The sequence below is a fragment of the Beta vulgaris genome, chromosome 7, assembly GCF_026745355.1.
Source record: "Beta vulgaris subsp. vulgaris cultivar EL10 chromosome 7, EL10.2, whole genome shotgun sequence".
Taxonomy (NCBI): domain Eukaryota; kingdom Viridiplantae; phylum Streptophyta; class Magnoliopsida; order Caryophyllales; family Amaranthaceae; genus Beta; species Beta vulgaris.
In genome coordinates, this window is record NC_079208.1 from 11,027,124 (window position 1) to 11,052,875 (window position 25,752).

General features: G+C 34.1%; 1 protein-coding gene across 2 annotated transcripts; it reads right to left on the bottom strand.

The window, feature by feature from the left end:
* Positions 1-3,807: 3,807 nt before the first annotated feature.
* LOC104898741 (uncharacterized) lies at positions 3,808-23,185 on the bottom strand. 2 transcript variants are annotated; one of them, XM_010685843.4, is made up of 8 exons: positions 23,063-23,185; positions 21,421-21,559; positions 17,676-17,768; positions 17,337-17,555; positions 4,780-4,938; positions 4,620-4,673; positions 4,363-4,500; positions 3,808-4,261 (listed from the first exon to the last, which is right to left on the bottom strand). In XM_010685843.4, the coding sequence occupies exons 1-8, from the start codon at positions 23,074-23,076 to the stop codon at positions 3,911-3,913; spliced, it is 1,167 nt and encodes a 388-aa protein (XP_010684145.1). In that variant the 5' UTR covers positions 23,077-23,185; the 3' UTR covers positions 3,808-3,910. The 2 variants fall into 2 exon arrangements, with proteins under 2 accessions (XP_010684145.1, XP_048489616.1); XM_048633659.2 differs by lacking the exons at positions 4,620-4,673; positions 4,780-4,938.
* Between the last annotated feature and the right edge of the window lie 2,567 nt (positions 23,186-25,752).

Below are 25,752 nucleotides of genomic sequence, written 5' to 3' on the forward strand. Positions count from 1 at the left end.
TTTTCCTGTCAGCCTCTAGTAGGCTGATCTGATGATGTCTAGAAAACGCATCCATGAAACTTAATAGAGCATGACCACTAGTGAATTCCACCAACTGATCTATTCTCGGAAGAGGATAACAATCTTTTGGACAAGTTCTGTTTAGATCTGTGAAATCTACGCATATTTTCCACTGGCCATTAGCTTTTTTCATCATGTCTACATTAGCCAACAATTCTGGATAATCACAAGATTCAATAAAGTCAGCTGCCAACAGTTTATCTACTTCATCTTTGATGGCTTTGTTTTTCTCAACGGAATAGCTCCGCTTCTTTTGTTTGACAGGACGGACTGCACTTTCAACGTTCAGTCGATGTACCATCATGGTCCGGTCTATTCCTGGCATCTCATCCGCCAAGAACGCAAAGACGTTAACGTTTTCTCAAAGGAGAGTCACCAGGTCGACTCTGACCTCTAGGTCCATGTCAATCCTGACAGCTAAAAGCTCTTGTTTTGTCTCCCCGTCAAGTTTACGTCTTGGCGTATCATCAGGCCTAGACTCCAACTCTTCCATATATACTTCCAACAATTCTTCATCTACCTTCTCAGATTCTTTTTCGTTTACTAGAGCTTTACTCTAGGCTCGCTTCTGCTTCCGCATTGGAGGACATAACTCTTCCACTGGGATTCTTCTTGTCAGCTGTTTTAGGGTGGTAAGACAACATGATTTTGCCATCTCCTGATTTCCTCTCATTTTTGTTGTCATAACTAGATTGGACACGTACAATAATATCAAATGGTAAGTAGATACTACATCTTGGACGTCATGGACAAAACTGACGCCCCACTATAGCATTATAGGCTCCTGGTACATCATTACCAAAAACTCTACCATTACATCCCTGACATCCTCATTTTCTCCACCCATGACCGACAACATTATGAGACCTTGATCACTGATGCTCCCGTGAACCCTATCACCGAATAGCGAATAAGCTTCAGATATTCTCGTCCAATCATCCATTTCTCAAAAGTTGACAAATAGGGTATGTTTGCAGAACTTCCTCCATCCACAAGGAGTCTATGAATTAGACCATTTGGTACCTTCAAAGTGATCACTGGAGGGTCATCATGGGGTTAGACAACATGCTTGGTGTCCTCCACAGTCAAAGACATGACTGGCATCACTAGTGGCTTTCTCCACTACATACTCTCATTGAAGTTTAATTGCTACCTAAACTCTTTTAGGCTTGCCTTAGCTCTATTCACACTGCCACCATGAATAGGGCCGCCACTTATGGATTTCTCCAATCCGTGACTGAACATTCTAGTTCCTTGGCTTTACTAAATCTCCATCCTTTGTCTGGGCCTTATACTGAATGAAGTAGCCCCTTCTTATCAGATCCTTTAAGTTATTTTTGAAGTGCCTATAATCCCCAGTAGTGTCTGTGATCACCATGAAAGTCACACCACTTGCTTTTGTTACGATTTTTATGGAACATCTGCTTTAGATGTTGCCACTTGTCACTGTTCTTGTTCATTGTATTTATTCGTGCTCTAGAGGTTATGAGCTAAGTGTACAAGTTAAATTTTTCTTTTCGTTCACCCCTATCAAAGTCATTCCCCTTCTTGACTACATTAGATTCTTGCTTCCTTTCTTCTCGGCCACGATCACCATCGCTAACCTTATATTTCTTCGTTTTCTCTTCCTTCATTTTTTACAGGCTCGCGGTGCTGACTGCTCGCGGCCTTATCAAATTCTTCACTCTTTAATAAATCATTTGCCTTTCCCAGAACGGGTCCCAGAGACATGAAGGTTTTGCGGCCCAGATAACTTCTGAACTTGGACCCCTCTCTCAGCCCATTCATTAAAGCTGACACAACCACGTCCTTCTGGAGACGAGGAATAGAGACCGCTTCCACATTCAAACAGCCAATGAAGTCTTGAAGATTTTTCCATTCACCTTTCTTGACAAAAAGCAATTCAGCAGTAGTGCGCTTTTGGGCGTTTTACTTACAAAATGAGTACCAAATATGGATGACAACTGAGAAAAGCTAGAGATAATTCCCGATTTTAAACTCTTAAACCATGTATTGGCCATCCCAGTTAGGGTAGATGGAAACACCTTACACCAGATGGCGTCCACCTAAATGTATAAGTACATGTGACCATCATATGATGCTATATGATCATATGGATCAGAGTTGTCATCATACTTGCAGGACGGCAACTTGATTCTTTGCATGAGGTGATTCAAGATTTATGGAATAAAGGGAGAGATATTTGGTTTGATCAGTAAGTGTCCACCAAACGAATAGCTACTAGCACCGGCTGTGCTGTATTCACGATGGGAAGGACCTCGATTCTCATCTTCATCTTCAGAATTATCAAGCTATTGGGTTTCGAGTAGTGATTCCTCATATCCATGTTGATCGAGATGCTTCTCGAATTGGCATCCCTCTCCAGTGAAGGTACACATCTTTCTTAGCGGAGTACCGTCAATGTTCCTACCAGTTAAAACTAGTGGTCGCTTGCGGTTTTCGACATTAGCATTCGGGGAAGGAGTGTTGTTAGGCTGAGGAGTTCCCGTCAATGTTTGGATGAAGGATGCTACAGTTTTCAGTTGCTCAGAAGAAAATTGAGTCAATTGAGCCAAATTGAATGGGACGCCATCAACGTCTTCCTGAGGAACATTGTTATTGGGGGTCTGCGCAGCATTGTTCTTGGGCGTCCTGAAGTGGAACTCAGGTGCCCCTACAAGTCCAACAATAAGGGGTTGGGAAGACCTGTGACCGGTTTCAATCCATGTGGTCTGCGACCTGTGTTGTTTGCTTCACCTATGACTGTTATCAGAAAGATGTGAAGCCCCCTTCTTCTAGTGCCAAGTTGTTCCGATTGTAGAACAGGTTAAAGGTCTTGAGAAGAGTCCTCCAAAGAGTGGAGTTGGCGTTCGCTGGTGAATAGCAACAAGGAAAGCAAACATAAACTACCCTCAGGGGGATGCGAGGAAACCCCCTCTGACGCTCAACCGAGCGCATTGACTTCATGATCTAGGGATGTCGTTTATACATTTGCGTCTCATATGATGTTTGTGGACTTCACACTAGCATCCACTAACAAGCTTGGGTGATACCCGTACACCTTTGCTTGGTTGGTAACGCCATGGTTGAAGATGAGCTGAGAGTGAGGAAGAAACAAAGGAGGAAGTGGTTTACAAATTCAGCGTCCCACATCGGTTGAATAACATAAGGGTGTGAGTTGAAAACTCTATAAAATAAATTTCTAACTTCCTAAACTTCTACGGTTGGGCTACTACTTGCTTGGACATAAATAAACAAGTGTTACATTGATACTTTAAATTATTAAATGTTTGGGCCTTAACCTTGGACTTGACTTGCATAGGTTAAAGTTTAATTTTCAACTTTTACGAGCTTTTCGAGCTCGAGCTCAAGCTGAGCTGTAACTTTGGGACTCAAGCTCGAACCGAGCTTGATATTTCAAGTTCGATAAGGTTCGAGCTCCAGACGAGCCGAGCCCAATCAAATATGTTTTAGAGCCGAGTCGAGTCGAGCCTGGATAGGTTTGGTCTCGGTTCGGCTCGTTAGCACCCCTTGACTTAAGTACTTGGAAAAACGTTGCTGGATTTGCACCATTGAATGTCCATGCCTTTTAATTTTTTTTCTAGAATCCAACAAGATTATGAGTCTTCCTTAATATGTGTTTATTACCTATATGTCACTACCCACTGTCAGGACAATATATTAAAAGTAAGTAGGAAATTGACAATAAATACGATAAAGTAATATATGCAAAATAAGAAAATAACATAAACGAAAATAAAAACTTCAATTATCCCATAACATTTCGGACAAAGCAAATTTATAAAATGGAAAACTCAATTCTTAAAGCATAAGACAACATATTAGATGATTATAAAGTAGTTCCTCCATAGCATATTGTTCGTCCCCTGTCTTTGTATATTCCCATATCATAGACACCATAACGCCACTCAGGTGCGTATTTCTCAGTTTGTTGTGGATTAACATACTGTCGATTGGCATCTAAAATTGTAAAGTTACGGCAATATGCAGTTAGTAGCAACTCCTCAGAGGGGTAGTAACCATTTCCCATGGGTGGAAGAGGTTGACCAGGTGGGCCATATGCTTCCCCACCAACTGCGACATAAGTAGCTGCATCTTGCATTGCAGTGAATATTTGATGCGGCCAAAATCCAATGATCGTACCACATAGTTCAAGCCACCAATTCTTGTTCTCAGCATCCTTCGCATTACATATCATGAAGAATAGCAAGTGGTCATTTGATTAGCTAAAATAAAAGCAAATGACACTTTAGTTTTCAGGATTTTAGATATTCATAATACCTGATAAACGAATAAACCTATGGCTCCTTGACGCCCTCCTCTTTTTGAGCCACCGGCAATTTCAGTATCTATTGGTATATCTTTATTGATGCTGACAAACCCAGGACATAATGTATTGAAACAATGATACTGGCCAACCTATAAAAAGACACATACACGGAAGCCAGTATAGTTATTTGATTTTTAGATAATTGTATACAACCTAATAATCTGAAAGTTATAGCCTTTAAAGAACAAATGAAAATATTGTAACTTACACTTAAAAATTGGAAAAGGTGCACAAGATTGTCCTTGTTTATTGTCGGGTTAACCTCCAATTATATAAAAGGGAATATGTTATCAACTAAATTAATTCAATTTGACTATGTAAGATTAATCATGTCGAGAGCATGACCTATTATTTCATTGAGAACTTACTGTCCAACCAACTTTTATCATGTCATTTTCATTCTGAAATATCATTTCTCCAGATGAGTACTGAGATGCTCCAATAGATAAATGATAGTCATTGAATATGCCGGTTGCCCCATAATATTTTGTAGTACTCGGATCAGAATTAGTTTGTACAATGGCAAACTGGAAAAATAAAAGCCCAAATTACTTTAGAGAAACAAGCATAAACAATTTGCAAAGTAAAACACTACTAAGTATGTATATTTGCTTCTCATAATTAAACCAAAACATGTATATTTTCTTATTTACATTAATGATGCAAGTCAAGAAATATATGCTTGAACTCCTGAGGAAACAATTTTTACTTGAAAATCAATTGTTGGTTAGTTGACTTTGGTCGTTAGGAAGTTAAAAGTATGTTTGTTTAAGTTAGCTATTACCAATGACTTTGACTTTGCTCTAATTTCTTCATCAAATATACAAGTTATTTACCAAAAATATTGGCCAAAACATTAATGGTATTATTAAAGCTTAAACTAAAATTCGCTTTCTAAATAAACTCATGGCTAATATTTTAACTTGTGAAACTAAAATATGCTACCTCATTGTTTTATTCACTACTGTAATTTCTATGCAAATACTACGATAGATCAGAAAGTCTTGACAAACATATAAAACAAATTTATGTAATATTTTATTAGGCTATCTAAATGCATTTTCCCAATATATTGGTTTTTTTCCTCAAAGATTTTCACCAATAGATATCTAGATATTTTAATGGTTATAGTTTTTCATTGAAAAGAGTAAATTAAAGTCAAAGCATTGCAACTAATAAATAATGGAGGGAGTATTTGATCAATTTATATAAATGATTACTAAACCCAAAAATATATTACACAAAACATCAGATCACATTTGACATAATACCATATGCCATTTGTCAAGATTGTTCTTCTCATAATATAGGTCTAGAACTTAAAGAGCTAGTTATTTCAAAACAATTGAACCTTGTACCTTGTCAAAAATCAAGGTCACTCTATTTAACAAAGCCATTGTTTCTTGTTGTTTGGTGTTGGGAGTTGATAAGTAAAATGTAAAAGTTCCTTTTCGCCTTTTAGGAGAGGCTTGGCTTTGGAAGTTTAAAAAATTGTTGCGGCGACTCTAAGGCAACTAGAGTGGTTGAGCAAAAACAATAAGGCGCTTGCTTAAGAGAGTGTGAGTCTTCAGGGTGTTCTCTTTCAAGTTTGTAGTCATGACGAAGCTGTGGGTTAGAATACTTTGCATCTTGGCAAAGCAACACCACAAGCTATAGATAATTGTTGAGAACCTCTTATTAAAAGTCTAAATCATAAAGCACACAATACATCTCAAAATCCCTCCACTTAAGTTGTTCCATGAATTTATTTCATATTTCTTTGAGTCTGATATTACAATGTTGTATCTCTTAATCCATTCTTGACTTTAATTCAAATCTGATTTTTTTTCTTGACTTCTATTTTCTTATTTTTCAAGTTCTTTCGATGGTTTTTTATGTTGGGTCTTTGGATTGTGAGTTGGAAATTTGTGTAGCATATGATTCCTAAGTTTGAAAATTGATATTCTTGAGGCTTTTGGGATTAACAGGTGTTTAACCTTTATGGTGGTATACAAAAATATGTGTATATGATTTACCAAAAATAAATGTGAGTAAGATGATTCTTTTCGTAATGACAAAATGGGGAAGAATATGTATGATGCTTATAGTCAAGCATAGTTAAATCTAAAACCTTAAATGATGAAAGTTCTTTGTATGATGGGATTATATTATATTAATATTTCTTTCATATACATGCATGACTTGTTTATTGAGAGGAATTAATATACATCATTTATTGTTTGATTTGTGATAAGCATTATTTGTTTGTCATCATCAAAAAGGGGAATATTGTTGAGTCATGTAGTGTTTTTATTATTGTAAACAAATGATGATTATCTAACTAACATATGTGTTTGAGATGTGCCTATTACATTAACATAGAACAAGTCATGGAAGGTTAAACATATCACATCATTAGGAGTTCATGGAAGAAATCCAATAAGTAAAGTTCCTGGGGAAGAAATCTGAAGAGAAAAGAAGTTTGAGTATACAGATGTGCTGCTAAACTTTATGTAAGTTTCTAAGATGGAACCAAGTATGAAGAGTTCAAGAAAAATGATATAGAAGCAAGCAGAAACAAAGTTCCTAGAAGAGTTCCTAGAAAGAACATGAAGAGAGCAATTCCTAGGTATATCCTAAGAGGAACATTGAATATGCAGTTCCTAAGTGGGAGCAGACCTAAGTATGAGTAGTTCCTGAGTAGCAGTAGTTCCTGAGTGGGAGTAGTTCCCGAGTGGGAGCTAGCAGTTCCTCGGTAGGAGTAGTTCTTAAGTTGGAGTAGTTCATGAGTGGAAGAGTTCCGGAATGGGAGCACTTCCTGATTGGGAGCGATTCCTGAAGTTTCGTAGTTGAAATAAGTAGTTCCTATTCAGGAACTATAAGTGATAAGTTCCTTAAAGGAAGCAGCACGTCGAAGTTCCAGAGTTGGGGATATCAACATGCGGTTCTTGAGTTGAAGCAACATGGAGCATGAAGGCAAAAAATACGAGTTTATATTTTAGGATTCATGTAAGTATATGGAAACGTGAAAGGTAATGTAACAAGGTGTTAAAAGAAACTTGTGGAACTTAGAGTCAAAAGTATATAAAAGTCAGTGAGTTTGTTGCATATTATTGTCTTAATCTATAGGATTGATTTAGAGTTTGTTTCTTAATAAATCTCTACTTGATTGATTGTTTTAAAATAATTTGCAATAGTTATTTTAGGATAAGTTTTAGTTTTAAAATAAAAGATAAATTCTGGTACTTAAACAAAATCGGTTTTAATTTAGGATTATGATTTTATATCTTTAGTTTCTTTAATCTTATCTTATCAGTTTTTGGAAATAAAAAGCCTAGATTTATATTACGTATAAGGAGTTTTTGTGAGTGCAGAAACTTGACGTGAGTTCCTGTACGAACAAGCACTCATGTACTTATGTCAAGTTTGTTAAAAAAGTTTTCAATAAAATATTTTTTCATAAGAAAATAAATAAAAAGTGAGTTTGGGAAAAATATCTCTTGGATTATATTTTGATAAATTGTTGCTTTTCTCCAAGTATCTATTTTTTTATTTCCTATTTTTACTCGATTCTATACTAATATATTAAAATGCGTGCATAAGAACGTCTATGTGCCATGTGGCACTCTCCTCTAACACTCTAAGGCGTATGCTCTATTTTCATGTCAAACGACCTCTCAAATAAATGATTAGAAGGTATCGAACACGTGATCTTTGAAAGGAAATTTGAGAGCTTAACCATTGATCCAACATAACATCTTTGATTAATATTTCAAAATAAAATATAATAAGGTTATTGTAATTATATCTCATTAATACTATACAAGTAGTTAGATATTTAACACATTAATGGTAATGATAATAGACTATTGTGGTCAATTTTTTCCTCACAAGACAAAAATCTAAGAGAAGAAACAACCCGGAGCATCGTCCGGGACACTCACTAGTTGTTTTATTAAAAACGTGACATAAGTTGTGCCCAATAAGTTGGTTGCTTCTTCCCCAAGTTTCTCCCAACTAACTTATCATGGGTTAGTGGACAAATAAGTGGAAGTGGTTCTCAACTCTTGAGCGTAATATAAATTGAGGCTTGTGTATTTATTTCATATTGTTTGGTTGGTGTCTTTCCATAGTGTCTGACTTATGTCATTACATAAGGTTTGACTTAAGGAATAACGCTATAAAAGAATTATATTTACTATTCCTTGTTTGAGGCAGTTCCTGTGAGTTTCAAGCTCCTACGAGTGACATGTTCCTTTACAGTTATTCAGTTTCTATATATATACTACAATTAAAACAAATTGCCAAGCATTTGTATTTGAGTTTGGGGTTAAAGGGTTTGAGTGAACTCTTGTAATGGGAACTTGGTAAGGGGTTTGAGTTAATTCTTGTATCAAGTTCAAGTTAAGAACTTGGGTAAGTTCTTATTGTTTATGCGTAGACTTGGGGTGAAGTCTATTCAGGGGGTGAAGGGTTTGAGTAAACCTTTTGTAAAGAGTTGTCGGAACTCTTGAGATACTTAGAGTAAAGTCTAGAGAGTCAAAGTTCCGAGTGGAACTTGTGAGAGAGTTGGAGTTCCGAGTGGAACTTGTGAGAGAGTTGGAGTTCCGAGTAGAACTTGCGCATGTAATAAGTTGTAACAGAGGAGGTTCTCTATTATTCTAAAGAGTTTAAATCCTAAGGAGGTCATGGTTTTTTTTCTTGTATTAAAACAAGAAGTTTCCACAAAAAAATCTCTCTTGCACTTTGAGTTCCTTATTGCTTATGTTTTAAATTCCGCATTATTTGTGTAATAAGTTCCACACTACAATTTACCCCCCTTCTTGTAATTTCTTCCGAATTAACATGAATTATATATTGGTTATAGATGACTACTACAAAGTATTCTCACGTTCTTATATACTAATAATCGAAATCACTGAAGCTCGTCTCTAATTGTAAGTACGCATTTCATAATATATTACTTATGATTTTCATATCATCCAAAGAAACTTGAATCATGCTATTTCTTATGATCCAACTATCATATAATTTTTTTCCCTAGACATTGTGAAAGGGAGTCTCAATTCCCACTTTACGTCAAAGTTATAATTACTTAGCTGCATATCATAACGTAGAAAAACAGGTCAGATTTTTTTTAAAAAAATTCGGCAACCTAAATGGCTACGTGTATTATTAGCTGTTAACAATAAAGCAACCGCTACTATTAGTAATGTTTAAAGAGGCGAAACCGCAACTATTACATCATGTATAACGGTACATGGCTTTGCAAAACTACAACTAGCTCTCCACTCTCTCTCATCTATTATCTTTCTTCAAGCTGCTGTCAAGAACTATATCTAAAAACACCCAACAATTCTTTATCATTCAAAACCCTCCCAAAACCCTATAGTGGCACATGTTACGAGTGAGTGTTATCATGCACCCTTTCGGTAATATGGGACGAAAAGAGAAGACGTTCGTTCCATCCGTAACTGGTTCGTTGGGACTAGATTCGTCTATAGGGCCTCAATCAACTGTAAGAGTAGAGAATATTGAAGTTTTGGAAGCTCGTGCCAATGGAACAGTAAAAGTGTCGAACCAAACAGAGAAGTCGCATGAGGTAGAAAAATAGGGAAGATCAAAGCATATAGAGGATGCTCTGAAGAAATGGCAAGGGTTCACTGACCACAATCGAATTTCTGATAAAGGTATGACGTTAATGTTTGTTGCTCCTACTATTATTGATGGATCTTTTACTGCAAAACTGGACAAAAATGAAGTTGAAAAACTAATGAAACATGGGAAAATGCAATAATCATGTATATATATAGTGGGTCAAAATCCTATCATAATATCCACGTCCGCCTATATTAAAGCTCAATAGGATATCATGAATGAACCATCTCTGTTTAAGCATGATGAAGGTTATTCTGTTATCCAAATGAAGTGTAGAGAAGATAGGAATTCAGGTATGTATTATGGTCCTCATCTATTCTATGGCAAATCTATGATTGTCAAACAGTGGACACCTAAGTTTGATTTTCATAAAGAATTCCTTAAGGTTGTTCCTATTTGGGTAAAATTTCCAAACCTTTCTCTTAATTGTTGGAGTGATAACTCTTTAAGTAGAACTGGTAGTGTGTTGGGAATTCCTAACTTTTTATGCAGATGAGTGTACAGCTGTCGTTTGTCAGGATTCTTGTTGAGATGGATGTTACAAAGGCCATCCCTCAGGAAATCCAAGTTAAAGACCCTATGGTAGAAAATTTGCTCAAGAAGTGGTGTACGACTGGCTCCCACTATATATTCTGTAAAACCTGTCAAATGATTGGGCATAATTGTGATGTTAAAAGGAAGGCTTCGGTTAAGGCTACTCAGAAATGGGTTTCTAAGGTGACAGGGCCATCATATCAGGGGGAAAAGAATGACCCAATAGTTGAAACCATGGATTTAGTAGATGATAATGAAGCTAAGGATCGACAGGAGGAGACTAATACTATATCTGATGATGGTGTTCCTACCAAGGTAGTAGATCTAAGCCCTGTTGGTGATCCTCCCTTGGTAGTAGAGCCTGTCATATATATAACACCTATTAGCACTCCTATACAGCAAACTGCAGAGATTGAAGAGCCTTGGAAAATTGTGACTATGAAGTCCAAAGGAAAGCAAGTTGCCTTTCAGGATACTAGGATGGTTAATTATAATACTGGATTTGACTTAGGGAGACCTAGGGGTGCTAGGGGACGAAATCCCTATTTATCATAATGAAGCTTGTGGCTTGGAATGTTAAGGGGTCGTAATGATCCTATTAAAATAAAGGAAGTTAAGGATTTTCTTCTGAAACAAAATATTGTTTGTTGTGCTTTGCTTGAAACCATAGTGAGAAGGACTAAAGTGGAAAAAATTCAGAAAAAACTTAGTAATCACAGGATTTGGAATAGTAACTATGACTTCTCTCCAAGAGGGAGAATTTAGGTTGGCAGGAGGCGTGGAGAGGTTAAAGCTATACTGCTGAAAAGTACAGAGCAATGTTTGACTTTATAGATTATAATGGGGACCTCAGTGTTCATTGTAATAGCAGTATATGGTCCACGTACTAAAAGTGACAAAAGAGAGTTATGAAGTGACCTATTGTATATCATAGCTGATTATTCTGGTCTTATCAACATTATAGGTGATTTCAATGCAGTTAACAGTTCTGCAGACATAATAAATGGAGTAGATGTAGTGAAGTAGATGCTCATAATTTTACTACATTTCTTCTGGAGTCTCAACTTATTAAAGCACCCAGTAGTGGATTGTTTTTCTCTTGGAACAATAGAGGATCTGTAACAGGAGGATTGACAAGGGGTTCATTAACGAGGAAATGCTATAGCTATTCTCTAACATCATGATTAATTACCTTCCTGGAGGTATTTATGACCCCACACCTCTGGTGGTTAGATTCTGCCAACAGGAGCAACCTAAAAGTAGGCCTTTTAAGTTCCTTAATATCATTGCTGCAGATGAAAGATTCATCCCAACAGTTCAAGGGGCTTGGAGGACTTTTATTGGGAGGCACAGGATGAAACAAGTGTGGGAGAACTTGCAGCAAGTTAAAATTGCAGTCAAAACTCTTCACTCTCATCATTACTCTCAGGCTCACAAGAAAGTCGAAGAGTTTATAGAGCATTTAAACCTGGTTCAACAAGATCCCAATATAAATGCTTGTGAAGAGGTGTAGATGCAGGAAAAGTCCTCATTTATAAATGAGATATTGGTCATATGTTGAAGAAAGCATTCTACATCATAAATCCAGAATAAATTGGCTTTCTTTGGGAGATTCTAACTCTTTATAACTGTAAAGATTCGATAAGCTAAGAACAAAATTAACTTGCTTTAGAATGACCAAGGAGACCTCATTATTACTGCTCTTGATGAGATCCAGCATGAGATGGTGAGCTTTTATAAAAAGCTACTTGGTACTTGTGCCCTCAGTCTTCCTTCTATTGATCTAGCTATTGTCAGGGCTGGTAGATCTTTGAGCATTGAGGCTAGAAGCTTTTTGATCCAAGCAGTTTCTCATGATGAAGTTGATAATGCTTTAGGGAAGATTGATGATAATAAAGCACCACGGGTGGACGGGTTTAATGCATTTTTCTTCAAGAAGAGATGGAGTGTCATTAAGAAGGATGTATACCAATCAGTGTTAGAATTATTTCACAAAGCTTTTATACATATGCCCATGAATATCACTCTCATTACTCTGATCCCTAAAGTAGACCAAGCTCTACTGTCAAAGGCCTTTAGACCCATAGCTTGTTGCACTATGTTATATAAAATTATAGCTAAGTTGCTTACTAATAAGCTTGATAAAGTGATTCATGAAGTGGTAATCCCTTCCGAGTCAGGTTTTATCCCAGATAGATTCATTGTAAATAACATTATCCTTGCAACGAAATGGTTAGGGGATACTCAAGAGCTCATGTTTCACCTAGATGTGTGATTAAAGTGGATATAAAGAAGGCTTATGACTCAGTTGAGTGGTCCTTCCTTGAAGCTATTATGTTAGAACCGGGTTTCCATAAGCAATGGGTAGATTGGATCATGGCTTGTGTTAGAAGTGTCTCATATTTAGTGCAACTAAATGGTTTACCTTCTAAACCATTTCAAGCTAAGAAAGGGCTCGGCCAAGGAGACCCTCTGTCTCCTTTTCTCTTTGCTTTAAGCATGGAATATTTGAGTAGATGTCTGGAAGATTTGAAAGATAATCATGATTTCAACTTTCACCCAAAATGTGAGAGAATTGCCCTCACTCATTTCATGCATGTTTGCTGATGATCTCTTGCTCTTTGTAGGGCCTGATCATGGCTCTATGACTAAGATCATGGCTGCTTTCAGAAAATTTTCTTGGGCATCTAGGTTAGAAGCTAGTGTTGATAAGAGATGTATCTATTTTGCTGGGTCTCTACTCAGAAGGCTAATGTTATTGTTACTGTTGTGTCTCTCCTAGTGGGTACTTTGCCTTTCAAGTATCTTGGTGTGCCTTTGGCAGCCAGGAAGTTTAATTTTTTTCGATGTAAGATTCTGGTTGATAAAATCACAGCTAGAGCTTAGTCTTGGATGGCTAAGTCTCTCGATCAGCTATGCTGGAAGACTTCAACTAATTACAAGTATACTTAGCAGCATTGCAAAACTACTGGACCCATAATTTCCTATGTCTAAGAAGCTCATTAAAGCTATTGAGATGGTCTGTAGAAGTTTCTTTTGGACAGGGAAAACTCTTAGAGTCTAAAAGATCTCCTGTGTCTTGGCATACTTTCTTTCATAATAAGTTTGCAGGGGGCCTGGAATCTTACTAACATGGTTGTCTGGAATAAAGATTTTGCTCTATCCTAGTCATCAACAAAGAGGCTAATTGCCTCTGTTGGCAGCTTTGTGGGCTATCTCTTTTAAAGTAGATAAGCTCTGGCTATAGTGGATCAATGCATACTACCTGAGAAGAGCTGATATTCACAATGTTGTTATAAGTAACAACATATCTTGGATCCTTAGGAAGATTGAAAAATCTAGGGATTTGATTGATAATATTGGTGGTTGGGAGTCTGTCACTCAGAATGTAAAATTCAGTATCAAAAAAGCATACAGGTTAATTAGAGAAGGTTAATTGGTAATAATCATGCAAGTCCAAAAAGTAAGTTTATTTTGTGGCTTGCACTTCAAAATAGACTGGCTACTTGTGATAGAGTTAGCAGATGGATTCCTGGTTGGAACCTAGGTTGTTGTTTATGTTCTACTGAAGTTGAGTTTGTGCAAAATTTATTCTTTCCGTGTTGATACTCATCTGAAGTGTGGACTAAGGTGTTGTAGTAGGTCAAAGTGAATCATACTCCTTATTTTTTATGATGAAAGCAGAATTATGATTGGTAAAGAAAAGAGTAAGAAGCATGATGATCAAGTTTTTGCGATCCTATTCACTGAAACTGTGTATGCCATTTGGAAGCAAAGAAAATGGAAACTTTTTGACAGTGGCAATCTACCTGTTCAAACACTTGTAAGAGAGATCATGTTTAACACTGCTTGTAACTGCAATGAGAAGCAAAAAAGTGTCATCATTCAGTAGATAAGGTCTTGAGACTGGCTATAGGCTTTGTGGCTCCTTCTGTTGTTCTATTTTGATGTTTTAGGCCATTTATGGCCTCTAGTTATGTTTGTCTAGGTTGTATCCCAATCACCATTTTTTTTTTTTTTTTCAATAACAACTTTGAATTGTCAAAAAAAAAAAAAATCTTTAAAGATCTCTCCATTCAACTTTTCATTGTTTGGTACAGGGGTATTAACGAGTCGAACAGAGACCGAACATACCCAGGCTCAGCTCGGCTCGAGAATGAGTGAGGTAGAGCTTGGCTCGAGCTCGAAGCTCGTCGAGCCTCAAAAATTTAGGCTCGGCTCGTGAAATTTAAATTTTAAAAATTCAAAGAAAATTTAGCTTTACATTAACCAAGACTTTAGATATAGCCCAATGTTTTGTCAAACTTTTTATAAGTATGGATGTCATGCTAATTTCCATTAAATATGGCAAACCCAAGAATCATACATTCTACTCCTATCTATACCCCCATATAATACAAGAGGTCCCTTATTATTCTTGCTTTCTCCCCAATGTGGGACTTTCAAAATCACAACAAAGGAACTCACTTAGGCTCTACAGCGAGCACAAGAAGAGATGGGTGCTTTTGATTTTTGTATCATGCGCCTTTTATATTTGGAGATGTAAAGTTTTGCTTTTGCCTCACCAATGTGGGACTTATAAACCTTAACTAAATAAGCTTAACATTAACCAAGACTTAAGATATAGGCCAATGTTTTGTCAAACTCTTTATAAGTATGGATGTTAGGCTAATTTTCATTAAATATAGCAAGCCCAACAATTATACATTCTACTCCTATCTATGCATGCCCATATAGTACAAGAGGTCCCTTGTCACTCTTGCTTCCTCCCCAATGTGGGACATTCAAAGTCCCAACAAAGGAACCCACTTAGGCTCTATAACGGGCACCAAGAATAGAGGGTGCAGTTGTTTTTCATATCATGTGCATTTTATATTTGGAGATGTGAAATTTTGCTTTTGCCTCACCGATATGGGACTTATAAACCTTAACTAAATAATTCACAAACACTGTGCATTGTTCCTTGTATTCCCAATATGGGTAGAAGAAAAATGATGGAATTATATATAGTAAAAGAATTAAATTTATGCTAATCCAAGTTTCTAGGCCTTGCATATTTAATGATTGTCCAACATTATAAAATAAGACAAATCAAACAAGAATTATAATGAACTTAAAGGGTAATAAGATTATATAGGGAAAACAAGGTTCGTGTTTACTTTTTCTATCGATGTGGGACAATACTTTTTTACATAAAGCTATCTAAAATATTTTACGAACATGTTTGCGAACTTTCGAGCCAAACTCTACTAGGCTCAGGGTCGGCTCTCTAAGGTCACAAGCCGGTCTCAAACTCGAGTCGAGCCCTCTCGAGCCGAGCTTTGACCGAGCCAAGCTCGAACAGTTTGCGAGCCACCCTGGCTCATTGACACCCCTAGTTTGGTAGTTCCCATATCAATAAATGAAACTTTTCTTTTCATAGGTTGCTATAAGCTTTTGGCTTATCTAGGATGTTTGCGTTTGGTTTTGGTGATTAATATACTTATCTAGGATGTTTGCGTTTGGTTTTGGTGTAATTGTTGTTCGGTCAACTTTGAAGTTTTTAAGGGAGTAATTTCACTGAGTTTGTAATTGATTTGCAGCTCCACATTAACTGCTACCCAAATTAACGATTTGCATTAACTGATACTCCGATTAGCGGCTTACGAGAGATAACTGTTAGTTTCAGTTGGGGTTCTAGGTAAGTAAGATAAAAGCCTAATTTCTCTCATGTTATCCTATGTAGAGATTGTAGACGGTATAAAGGAGAGTAATTTTGTATTTGATGTAGAGTGGGAATTAAAACTACCTTTGATATTTTATAAGGAAAAAATTTAATATTATATACAACCTAAAAGAAAATATGTTAAAAAAAGGGTAACAATATCATATTGTCACCGTAGCTAAATAGGAACACCTAGACTAGTCGATATAAATTAATAGTTGATCCAAAATATTCCTTCCTGATAACTAAATTTTTACAAATTAGTATAATTAATAAATCAATTGAATTTGAGTAGGTGAACTAAATTACTAATCCAACTAATAGCTTCCCATAAATTTACTACCATGATTTATGTTGACCGTGAAACACTTTATCTCCAATAAAAAAAACCCTAGCCTTCTCTCTTTTTTCTCTCTAAAACTCTAGTCTTCTCTACCCCTTCTTCATCAGTTAGGGGCTGCCATGGATGATTTCATCCATGGTAAGCCCCTTTTTCGCTTTTATTTTCAGTTTTTATTTGATTTTCTTGTTTTGTTGAATAAATTAGTATCTCTTTATGAGATTTCTTCAAACCCTATTATGGGGTTTTTAGTCTCTGTTATGGAGATCTCCTTCTCCCCTATGGGAGTTGTAAGTGTAGTTTTTTTGTTTTTAGGTATGAGAAATTGTTCTTATTGGTTGAAGTTTGAGACTCAATATGGAGGTATTGGAATCTCGGATGCGGTTAACATGGTTCGATCAAGAATGCTCTTCTCAAACTATGTCAGAATGATAGACTTCCTCATCAATACCTGTTTGATTCAGCAAATACAAGGGGGTTGCGATGTATTGCTCGATTTGGTTCATTATAGTTTCTTCGAAGACGAATTTGATTTAATCTTATTTAATTGTATCTTGTTTTTCTTTAATATCTATTGTAGATGCCGTTTGGTCTTCAATTAATGAAATTTCTCTTTAAAAAAAAAAAGCTTCCCATAAATTTCAAATTGAAAAATCAATACTTTTTTTTTGTCAAACTATAGGCTATAGCGACAAAAAAGAAAAACTTACATGCTGTCCAGGTTGGAGTTGTATAGAGTTTGGATTCGTCCTCCATATATAATCTTTTGTGAAACTCTTCATTTGGATCCAATCATCCTTGTGAACTCTTCTGATAGGCACTGTTCCAGTTGGACATCCCCCAAATTCTAGCTTTCGAAGATGACATTGTAAAGTTTTTTCATTGGATGCTGTAGCTTTTATACGTTCTTGACTATAACTAGGCATCATCTGAACCTCAAACAAGAAGCAAACCAAATTAAAACAAAGTTGGCATGACATTTAAAATTACAATGAAAGTAGAACATAAGACGATTAGATTGATCATGGAAGAGAGAGACTATCACGAACCTGAGGATGAAAAGTATGATTTTTCAGTAGTGGATGATCAAAAGCAGGTTGTTTGTAAAAGTTCACACAATCATATATGCCTCCATATTTAGTCTAAAATACAATCCAAAATCATCAAATGTCGTATGCATTGAGAATATTCAGTATTAAGATTGCAGATAAGAAGTTAAATATGAGTGTGTATGTGTTGGTTGTAACATGTTACAACATAATTTATTGTGTTACAACATCTTATATGTGTAAACTAAATGAGTGTTTCATATCATTATTACTCATTTTAAAGTTTTGGTATATTTCATATCATTTGACAGCTGTCTCATGCCATTTTCTATAAACTTGTTTCGTATTATTTGTAATTTATTTCATGTCATTATTACTAACTTTTGTGACATTTTTCACCAGACTTATATCATTTTGGAGTTTCTCCATGTCATTTCCCTATTTCATTATTATTTGTCAGCACCTTGTGTACCATATCAGTATTAACTACTCATTTATCTGTCATTCTTACTAACATTCAATGGCAGATCCAGAAAAAAAAATTATTGGGTCAAAGCGTAATTATTAAATTTTATCGAGGTCAAATGGTCAATTTTACAGGACAATAATCGAAATTTTGAAAGTGGATTTTTACAATATTACCAATTCAAGTGGAGTCAACTGACCCCACTTGTTTTTAAGTGGATTAGCCACTAGTATCATTTCACCTTATCTATACTAATATATTAAAAAGTGTTCCTAAGCAAGGAACTAGGCCACATGGTGCTTTCCCTTAGAGTGTTTAATTTATGTAAATAAGTATATAATAAAAAAAAAGAAATAGAAAATACACCTTATAATATTTGATCCCATGACCTCATGTTTATACACTAAAGTTCAAACCACCAAACCAAGTAATGTTTGGTGTTAAAATGTTAATAAATGAAAATTGTAATTACACGAGACATAGCCCGAGCCTAAAAACTAGTTTTATTATTATCCATTGGCTCCTTATGTAACATATCATTATTACTCTTCTCTGTGTTATTTTTTGTCAGCAAACTTGTACGCCCTCTGTTTTTTATTATTTTTCTCACTTTCCAATGTACAACTTTGAACTTTAATATCTTTCATTATATATTTATTAATATTTAAATTATAATGATTAAATATTAATAAAGTACTAACTGAGACGAATCAAACAAGACCCCACATGACTAAAATTTGTCTTATAAATTGAACTTTTTTTGAGTATGAATAGTATCAAGATTCCAAGTGAGAAAGATAAGAAAAAATGGAGGTAGTACTATTTTTCCTATTGTATTATTATTTGTTAACTTTTATATACAGTATCATTATTGCTTATATCTATGTCATTTTTACTCATTCTTATATCATTGTTACTCATATTTGTATCATTTTTCACATATTGTATTATTATTTATCAACTATTTACATATTATATCAGTTTTACACAAATTTATATCATTTATAAGAAAAATGATATCATTTCTCACTAAATGTGTATCTTTAATATTACATTCTATATTATTTTCAACTCCAAGTTTGTAACATTTTTTTCCAAAAACCTAGCTCATTTAAAACTAATATGTCTCATATTTTTAATTACTCTTTATTATTTTTAAATTAGTCTACCAATATAAAAAAACATAACATAAAAAATAGGTTTATTGTCTTACTAATAAGCAACCAAAAAACGGAGTTTACTGATCTTAGACCGCCATTGAAATCATCACTCATATTCTTCCTAATCTCATATTCAAATCCCTAAAATTATCAACTTTTCACTTTTTAACTCCAGTTTAGTTCTAATCCGTTTCTAATACTCCCTCCGTTTCCTAAAGATCTTCCCACTTACTGTTCCTACAGATACCAAGGAAAATCAAGTTGTGTGGGGCATGGTGTGAGTAAAGTAGGAGAGAGAAAGGGGTTAAGATAAATAAACAAATAAAAAAGGGTTAAAGTAGGAGAGAGAAAGAGAGTAAAATTGAATTAATAATGTCATGGTGGACCATATGATAATGACATGAGAGGGTAAATAGGAAAATTTGTTTTGCCAAATAAGGAATAAAGCAAAAGAGGAAAGATCTTTTGGAAACACCTTTCAAATGGAAACAGGGAAGATCTTTAGGAAACGGAGGGAGTATCTTTGAGTAAGGAAACCATTTTACAAATCCACCATTAGACCGTAGCCGTCATTTGACCAGAGAAAGGGAGAAAGCAGAGTAAGGCTTTGTTTGTGAGGGTCTCGAGGATATAATAATAATAATAATAATAATAATAATAATAATAATAATAATAATAATAATAATAATAATAATAATAATAATAATAATAATAATAATAATATTAATAATAATATTAATATTAATAATAATAATAATAATAATAATAACAATAATAATAATAATAACAATAACAATAATAATAATAATAATAATAATAAGAACAATAATATAATAATAATAACAATAATAATAATAACACTAATTATAATAATACTAACGATCTTTTCACCATATACTGCTAACAAATTTTTTTACACCGTATACCTTCGCAAGTTTTCAAATTCACCTATATCCTCCACTTTTCAAAAAATACATCGAACTACTCTTTTGACTAATGGTGTTAGACTTCTGTTAGCTGCGGGGGAGGGGGAGGGGGAGGGGGGGTGGTGGGACAGTGGGGGAAGGCGTAAGGCGTGGTGGTTGGGTAGTTAGGGTTAGGGTATTAGATTAGGGGGTTAGGGTTTGGATTTAGCTTAGGTTTAGGTTAGTTAATTAGGGTTAGGAGGAGACTAGGGGTTAATGACTAGCAAACTTTGACGTCTTTAGTCATTAAGGGTATTAGGTGGATGTATTTTTTGAAAAGTGGAGGGTATATGGTGAATTTCGAAACTTGTGAGAATATATGGTGAAAAAACCGTAATAATAATAATTATTATTATTATGATTATAATTCTTCTTATTGTTATTATTATTATCATCATCATCATCATCATCATTATTATTATTATTATTATTATTATTATTATTATTATTATTATTATTATTATTATTATTATTATTATACATGGGCGGATGGATGGACCTGGTAATGGGTAAAAAAAATTCATCCATTTTTGATACAGCCGGCCGTTAGCTAGTTCCAACCGTCACCCACTTCATTTCCGATTTTTAGGCATTTATATGGGGTGGGTGGATAACCCACTCACCTTTGGATACTTGTCAGCTCTATTTGCAAATTAGTTAAATAAGGCTTGAGTTAATGAGTTCTAAGTATAAGTTAGCATTCGACCAACTTATCATCATATGCATAATGTGGTGTTTGGTGGAGGAACTTAAATAAAATTAAAATCCAAAATTTGACTGAAATTGAGTTGGAGTAAAATATAGCGTCTGAGATCAGGTGCTGAAATTTTTTATTTTTTTATTTTATTTAGAAGCCTAAAAAGATATTTTCTTTTTATCTTTTTTAGCCTAAAAAGTTATTTCAGCTATAGTCATTTTACCAAACAGGTTATGGAATCAGCTAATTTATCAATTTCAGCATCTTAATAGTTTCAACGGCTACCTAATCAATTTCAGCCACTTTATCAGTTTTAGCTCCATTTCAACTAGTCATGATCAAGTAAAAATTTTAAAAGCTTTGTTGGTTGGAGCTCCAACAATGCTCGAGTACCTACAAGTCAACTCAGATACGTATGCAGCGCTATTGATCATGCCATGAAAATAAACTAACTAACCTCGATTGATTTAATGCTCAAGTTCCTCAAACGTCGATGTTCTTCTTTTGCTTTAGGTGATTGGGTACCTCTGGTTCCATGATTGAGTAGAAGTAACAACAAAGCCACCAAGTACACTAGTTTTTCGATAGTCATTTTTCTGCATGTCACCAAGGAAGCGAATCAAGCCATATGAACATAATTACAAGTGGAATTTTAAAGGAAACAATTACCCTCTCCGTTTTCAAAAAATCTTTTTACTTTTTATTTAAGTTTATTTTCAATAAAATCTTCCTATTTTGAGTTTATGTCTTATTTGGTAAAACTTTTTTCTCTTTCCATACTACCGTACTCTACTTGTTCCAATCATATAATTTTATACTATCTCGCAACTACAAATCCACAATCCCTCTCATATTTGTAAACAAAAAGAACCAACTTTTACCCTCTCTCCCCTCCTAATTGACTTCACATTGACTTCATATTGTTGCTAAAATAGATCGGAAAAATCCTTAGGATATGAATGCAATAGATGGTAAGAAATAAGGTTATATAGTTTATATTTGTATTTGTAATTTGAATTATAGTCTTCCATCTCCAAAAGACTTCTCATTTCTCCTTTTTCAAGTTTGTCAATTCACATTTTTGTCTCATTCACATCTTTAATTACTTATTAGTAAAAATAATAAAATTAAAGTTTAATTTTCGTAATGTACACAATGAGACGAATCAAACAACACTTCATTTAACTAAAATTTTTCTTGTATATTGGAAAAGAATTGAATTTTTTTCTTTATTTATTAATAGTGTCAAAATTAAAAATGTGAAATATATTGCGAGACAAAAGGAGTGGATAACTAAGTTAGCTATTAGTAATATGCTAGAAGACAAAGGTTTGGATAGGAGATTTTTAAGTTCATTTTTACTGATTAAAATAAAAGAGAAGCACAATATTGAGTATGATAATAATGTAACATAATGGGATGATTTTTGAAACGTAGCTTTTCGCTTCAACTGGGGGTTGTTTAGGATTCTGCCTACCTAAAGACACAAAAGTGTCACATAGAATCACAATATATTGGGCGCCCGCGAAAATTGAATACCGTCATGTGTTATCGTGTTTCGTCTTGGCAAGTTACCTAGTTGAAATTCACTTCACCAAGCTATCATTCTATTTTGTGATACAAAGTTATCCATCAATACTCATTAACAATCTGATGCTAACAAAAGCGTGTTCCTGAAAAACTCTTAAATTTTTTTTTACGTCCCTCTATATATAATATATATATATATATTTATATATATATATATATATAGTCTTTATCATCAATCATATATTTTAATATATGTACCACTGTTAAAAAAATATATATATACGCACTCTCTCAAAGCCTAAGTTTTCATTAATAAATAACTTATATTAGTATAACTGTGTAAAATTTAAAAGTAACCAAAAGACCGTTTTCTTAGAAAAGTCTAAAACTTATAATAACTATTTTATCACCTCTCAAGTGTTTGATTTAAGACATCAAACTTTATACTATTAATTGACTAGTTGTATCATGTGGAAAAACAACGAGCTGTAAGATATTTTTTTGATGTGATTAGATGGTGTAAACTTACGGAAATAAAATGATGAAAATGTAAGGGAGAGTAGATGTACCTCATAGTCCTCATAGAGTCTGAGCTGATAAGAAAAAGACTGATTCAAGTATAAATCCTGGTGATGAGGATGATGACTTGATTAGGAGGATGGGTATAAATACTAGAAGTGGCAGGGGAAAAGACATTATATTAGTGATTATGTTCCTTTTGTTTTCTTTTGAAATCATTATGGTGTTTCGTAAATGCTTTGATATTACTCCCTCCGTCCCATAATATAGTGCTCACTTCTCATTTTTCACAAGAATTAAGGAAAATGGAAAGAGTTTTAGGATTTCACAAAAATATATATTTAAGTAAATGTTTATTGGGTATTTTTGTCTTGGAACTAGTTTTTTCTTCTTTTTCCTTTAAAATAAAATGAAAGAGCAATAAATATACCTTGGAATTGTGTAAAATAATAAATAGGGGCACATATTTTAAAAGAAAGTAGGGGTATTTTGGAAAGTTTTATGTAGAAATGAAGGATAATTTAGTCCAAACAAATTGATAAAAAAGAAATAGGCACAACATTTTGGGACACTTAAAGAAGAATACAAGCACTATATTATGGGACGGAGGGAGTACTTCATTTGTCCCATAAATATGTAAATACATGTTGGAACATACATGTAATTTAATATGATAAGTTATAGTGGAATTTGAAAGATTATTATATAAAAAAGTAAATTTAATAATAGTAGGTTATGGGTATTTTTTTTATTGAACGAGAGAGAATGGTAAGCATTTTTTTATTGTTTCAATAAAGTGTGGGGCCAAAGAGATTTTTAGAACTAATATAAGGCCTTGTTTGGTTGACAAAACAAATCAGGGGAAGTGCAAATTCCTAGGAAGTAGAATTATATGAAGTTGTTTGGTTGGCAAAACTATGGGAATTTGCACTTCCTAGGAAGTTCTACTTCCCATTACCAACCAAACACAATTTTACACTTTCTAGGAATTTCAAATACATGGAAAAATAACTTCCTAGAAAGTATGACTTTCCATGTACAATCAAACAAGGCCTAATAATAATGAGGTGAGTTAAGCTAAAGATTGAGGTCCAACTTTTCAAATTTTTTACCATTTGCGACATATACCTTTTTCTTCACTTTCCGAGAGCTACTAATCACTTTATGGCTAAATTAAACCAACCATATAATCCCTCTAGTTAAACGGCAGGTTTTTTTCCCATTTTTTATCCAATAATTAAAAAGATCATATATATTCGTAAGAAAAATGACAAAATATGGTTAAATTGACATATTACTACGTATATGATATCATATAATTATATAATTTTCGAGTGATTTCCAAGCGCTACATAGGATCCCTATATCAAAAAATAAGTTGATAATGTAATTTTTTTAAAAAAATATAAATAAATAGAAAATAAAATATATATAGTGTCTACCCTCAAACTAAATTAGTAGATAAATATTGAGAGTTTCAGTAAAAAAAAATTAGGATAAGATTAGTAAAAAAAAAAGGTTAGTACACGTATTATAATCAAATTTTTATGTTTTTCAGTAATTAGATTTCTTAAGATTGTAAACCTTTATATTTAACGGAAGGTTTTAACATAAGAATTTTCACAAGCACACCCCTAAATACTATTGGGTAATTTTGATATGGTTATTGCTGGATTATATTTCTTTTGAATATATATAATTTTCTTATTATTTTGTGTATGTAAATGAAGATTAAAATTATGGTATTGCATTACTGCTAAAGTTAGAGGCGGCTTTTAGCATGTTCAACATGTTACACGGAACAGGGCCCCTTAATTGTGAGGGCCCCAAAATAGAAAAAGTTCAAGTAGTAAAAAGAAAAAGTTCATCTATTTATTTGGACTATTTTTTTTCATAATATGATTATATGAAGTATGGATGAGCTACTATATTGTTGAATTCTTCAAATATGAGATCGCACAGAGCCTCTATATAGTTTGAGACGGGCCTGGCTAAAGTCAGGAAACATGGCAACCTAATATCATTGTCAGAATCTAATAGTTTACTAAGTTAAGTTTAATTCAATTAAGTTTAATTAATTGTCACCAATAATCACAATTTATGTTTAGTTCAATATCTCTGCAACGTATGTTGCAACCATCAATCATGATGAATTCAACGATGCAATATTTGGGCACTTTAGTCATTGATTTTTCCTTTTTTTTAATGTTTTGTTTGCATTTAATTGCCTTTTTTATTATATGGTTGCTCATTTGGTTAATGGTGCGTTAGATTATGATTAACTCAACGAATTTGTGTTTGAGGTTCTAAAAGGTGAAAAAAAACATGTAGGTCCTAAAAGGTAAAAATGTGAAAGGCAGATCCAGATCTTTAGCTTAATTCCATTGAGACAATATAAAAATAAGAGCGTCGAAATTAACTTGGAACAAATGAAAAATAAAATTGTTCAAAACTATTATGCGATGGAGCACTAGTAGAATAAATGCTTGTTGTTGTGGTTATTAAGTGGTTATTGCGGCGGTTTTGGCCGCGCAGCAATTAAGTGTGTAGCAATAGATAATTAATATATTGCTGCAGTTTTTAACCGCAACAATATTTTAACATATTGCTGCGATTTCTAGCAAAACCCGCAGCAATATATTTATTTTATATTAAAAAAAATTAGTATATTGTTGCGGTTTCTAGGACAAACCGCAGCAATATACTATGTTTTATAATTAAAAATTAAGTATATTGCTGC

Excerpts from the sequence above, each read along its gene's own strand:
- LOC104898741 (XM_010685843.4), bottom strand. Across the intron at positions 17,556-17,675 it reads ATCATACTTTTCATCCTCAG|ATGATGCCTAGTTATAGTCA; the intron begins GTTCGTGATAGT and ends TTTGAGGTTCAG. Across the intron at positions 4,939-17,336 it reads AACTCCAACCTGGACAGCAT|TTTGCCATTGTACAAACTAA; the intron begins GTAAGTTTTTCT and ends TTATTTTTCCAG.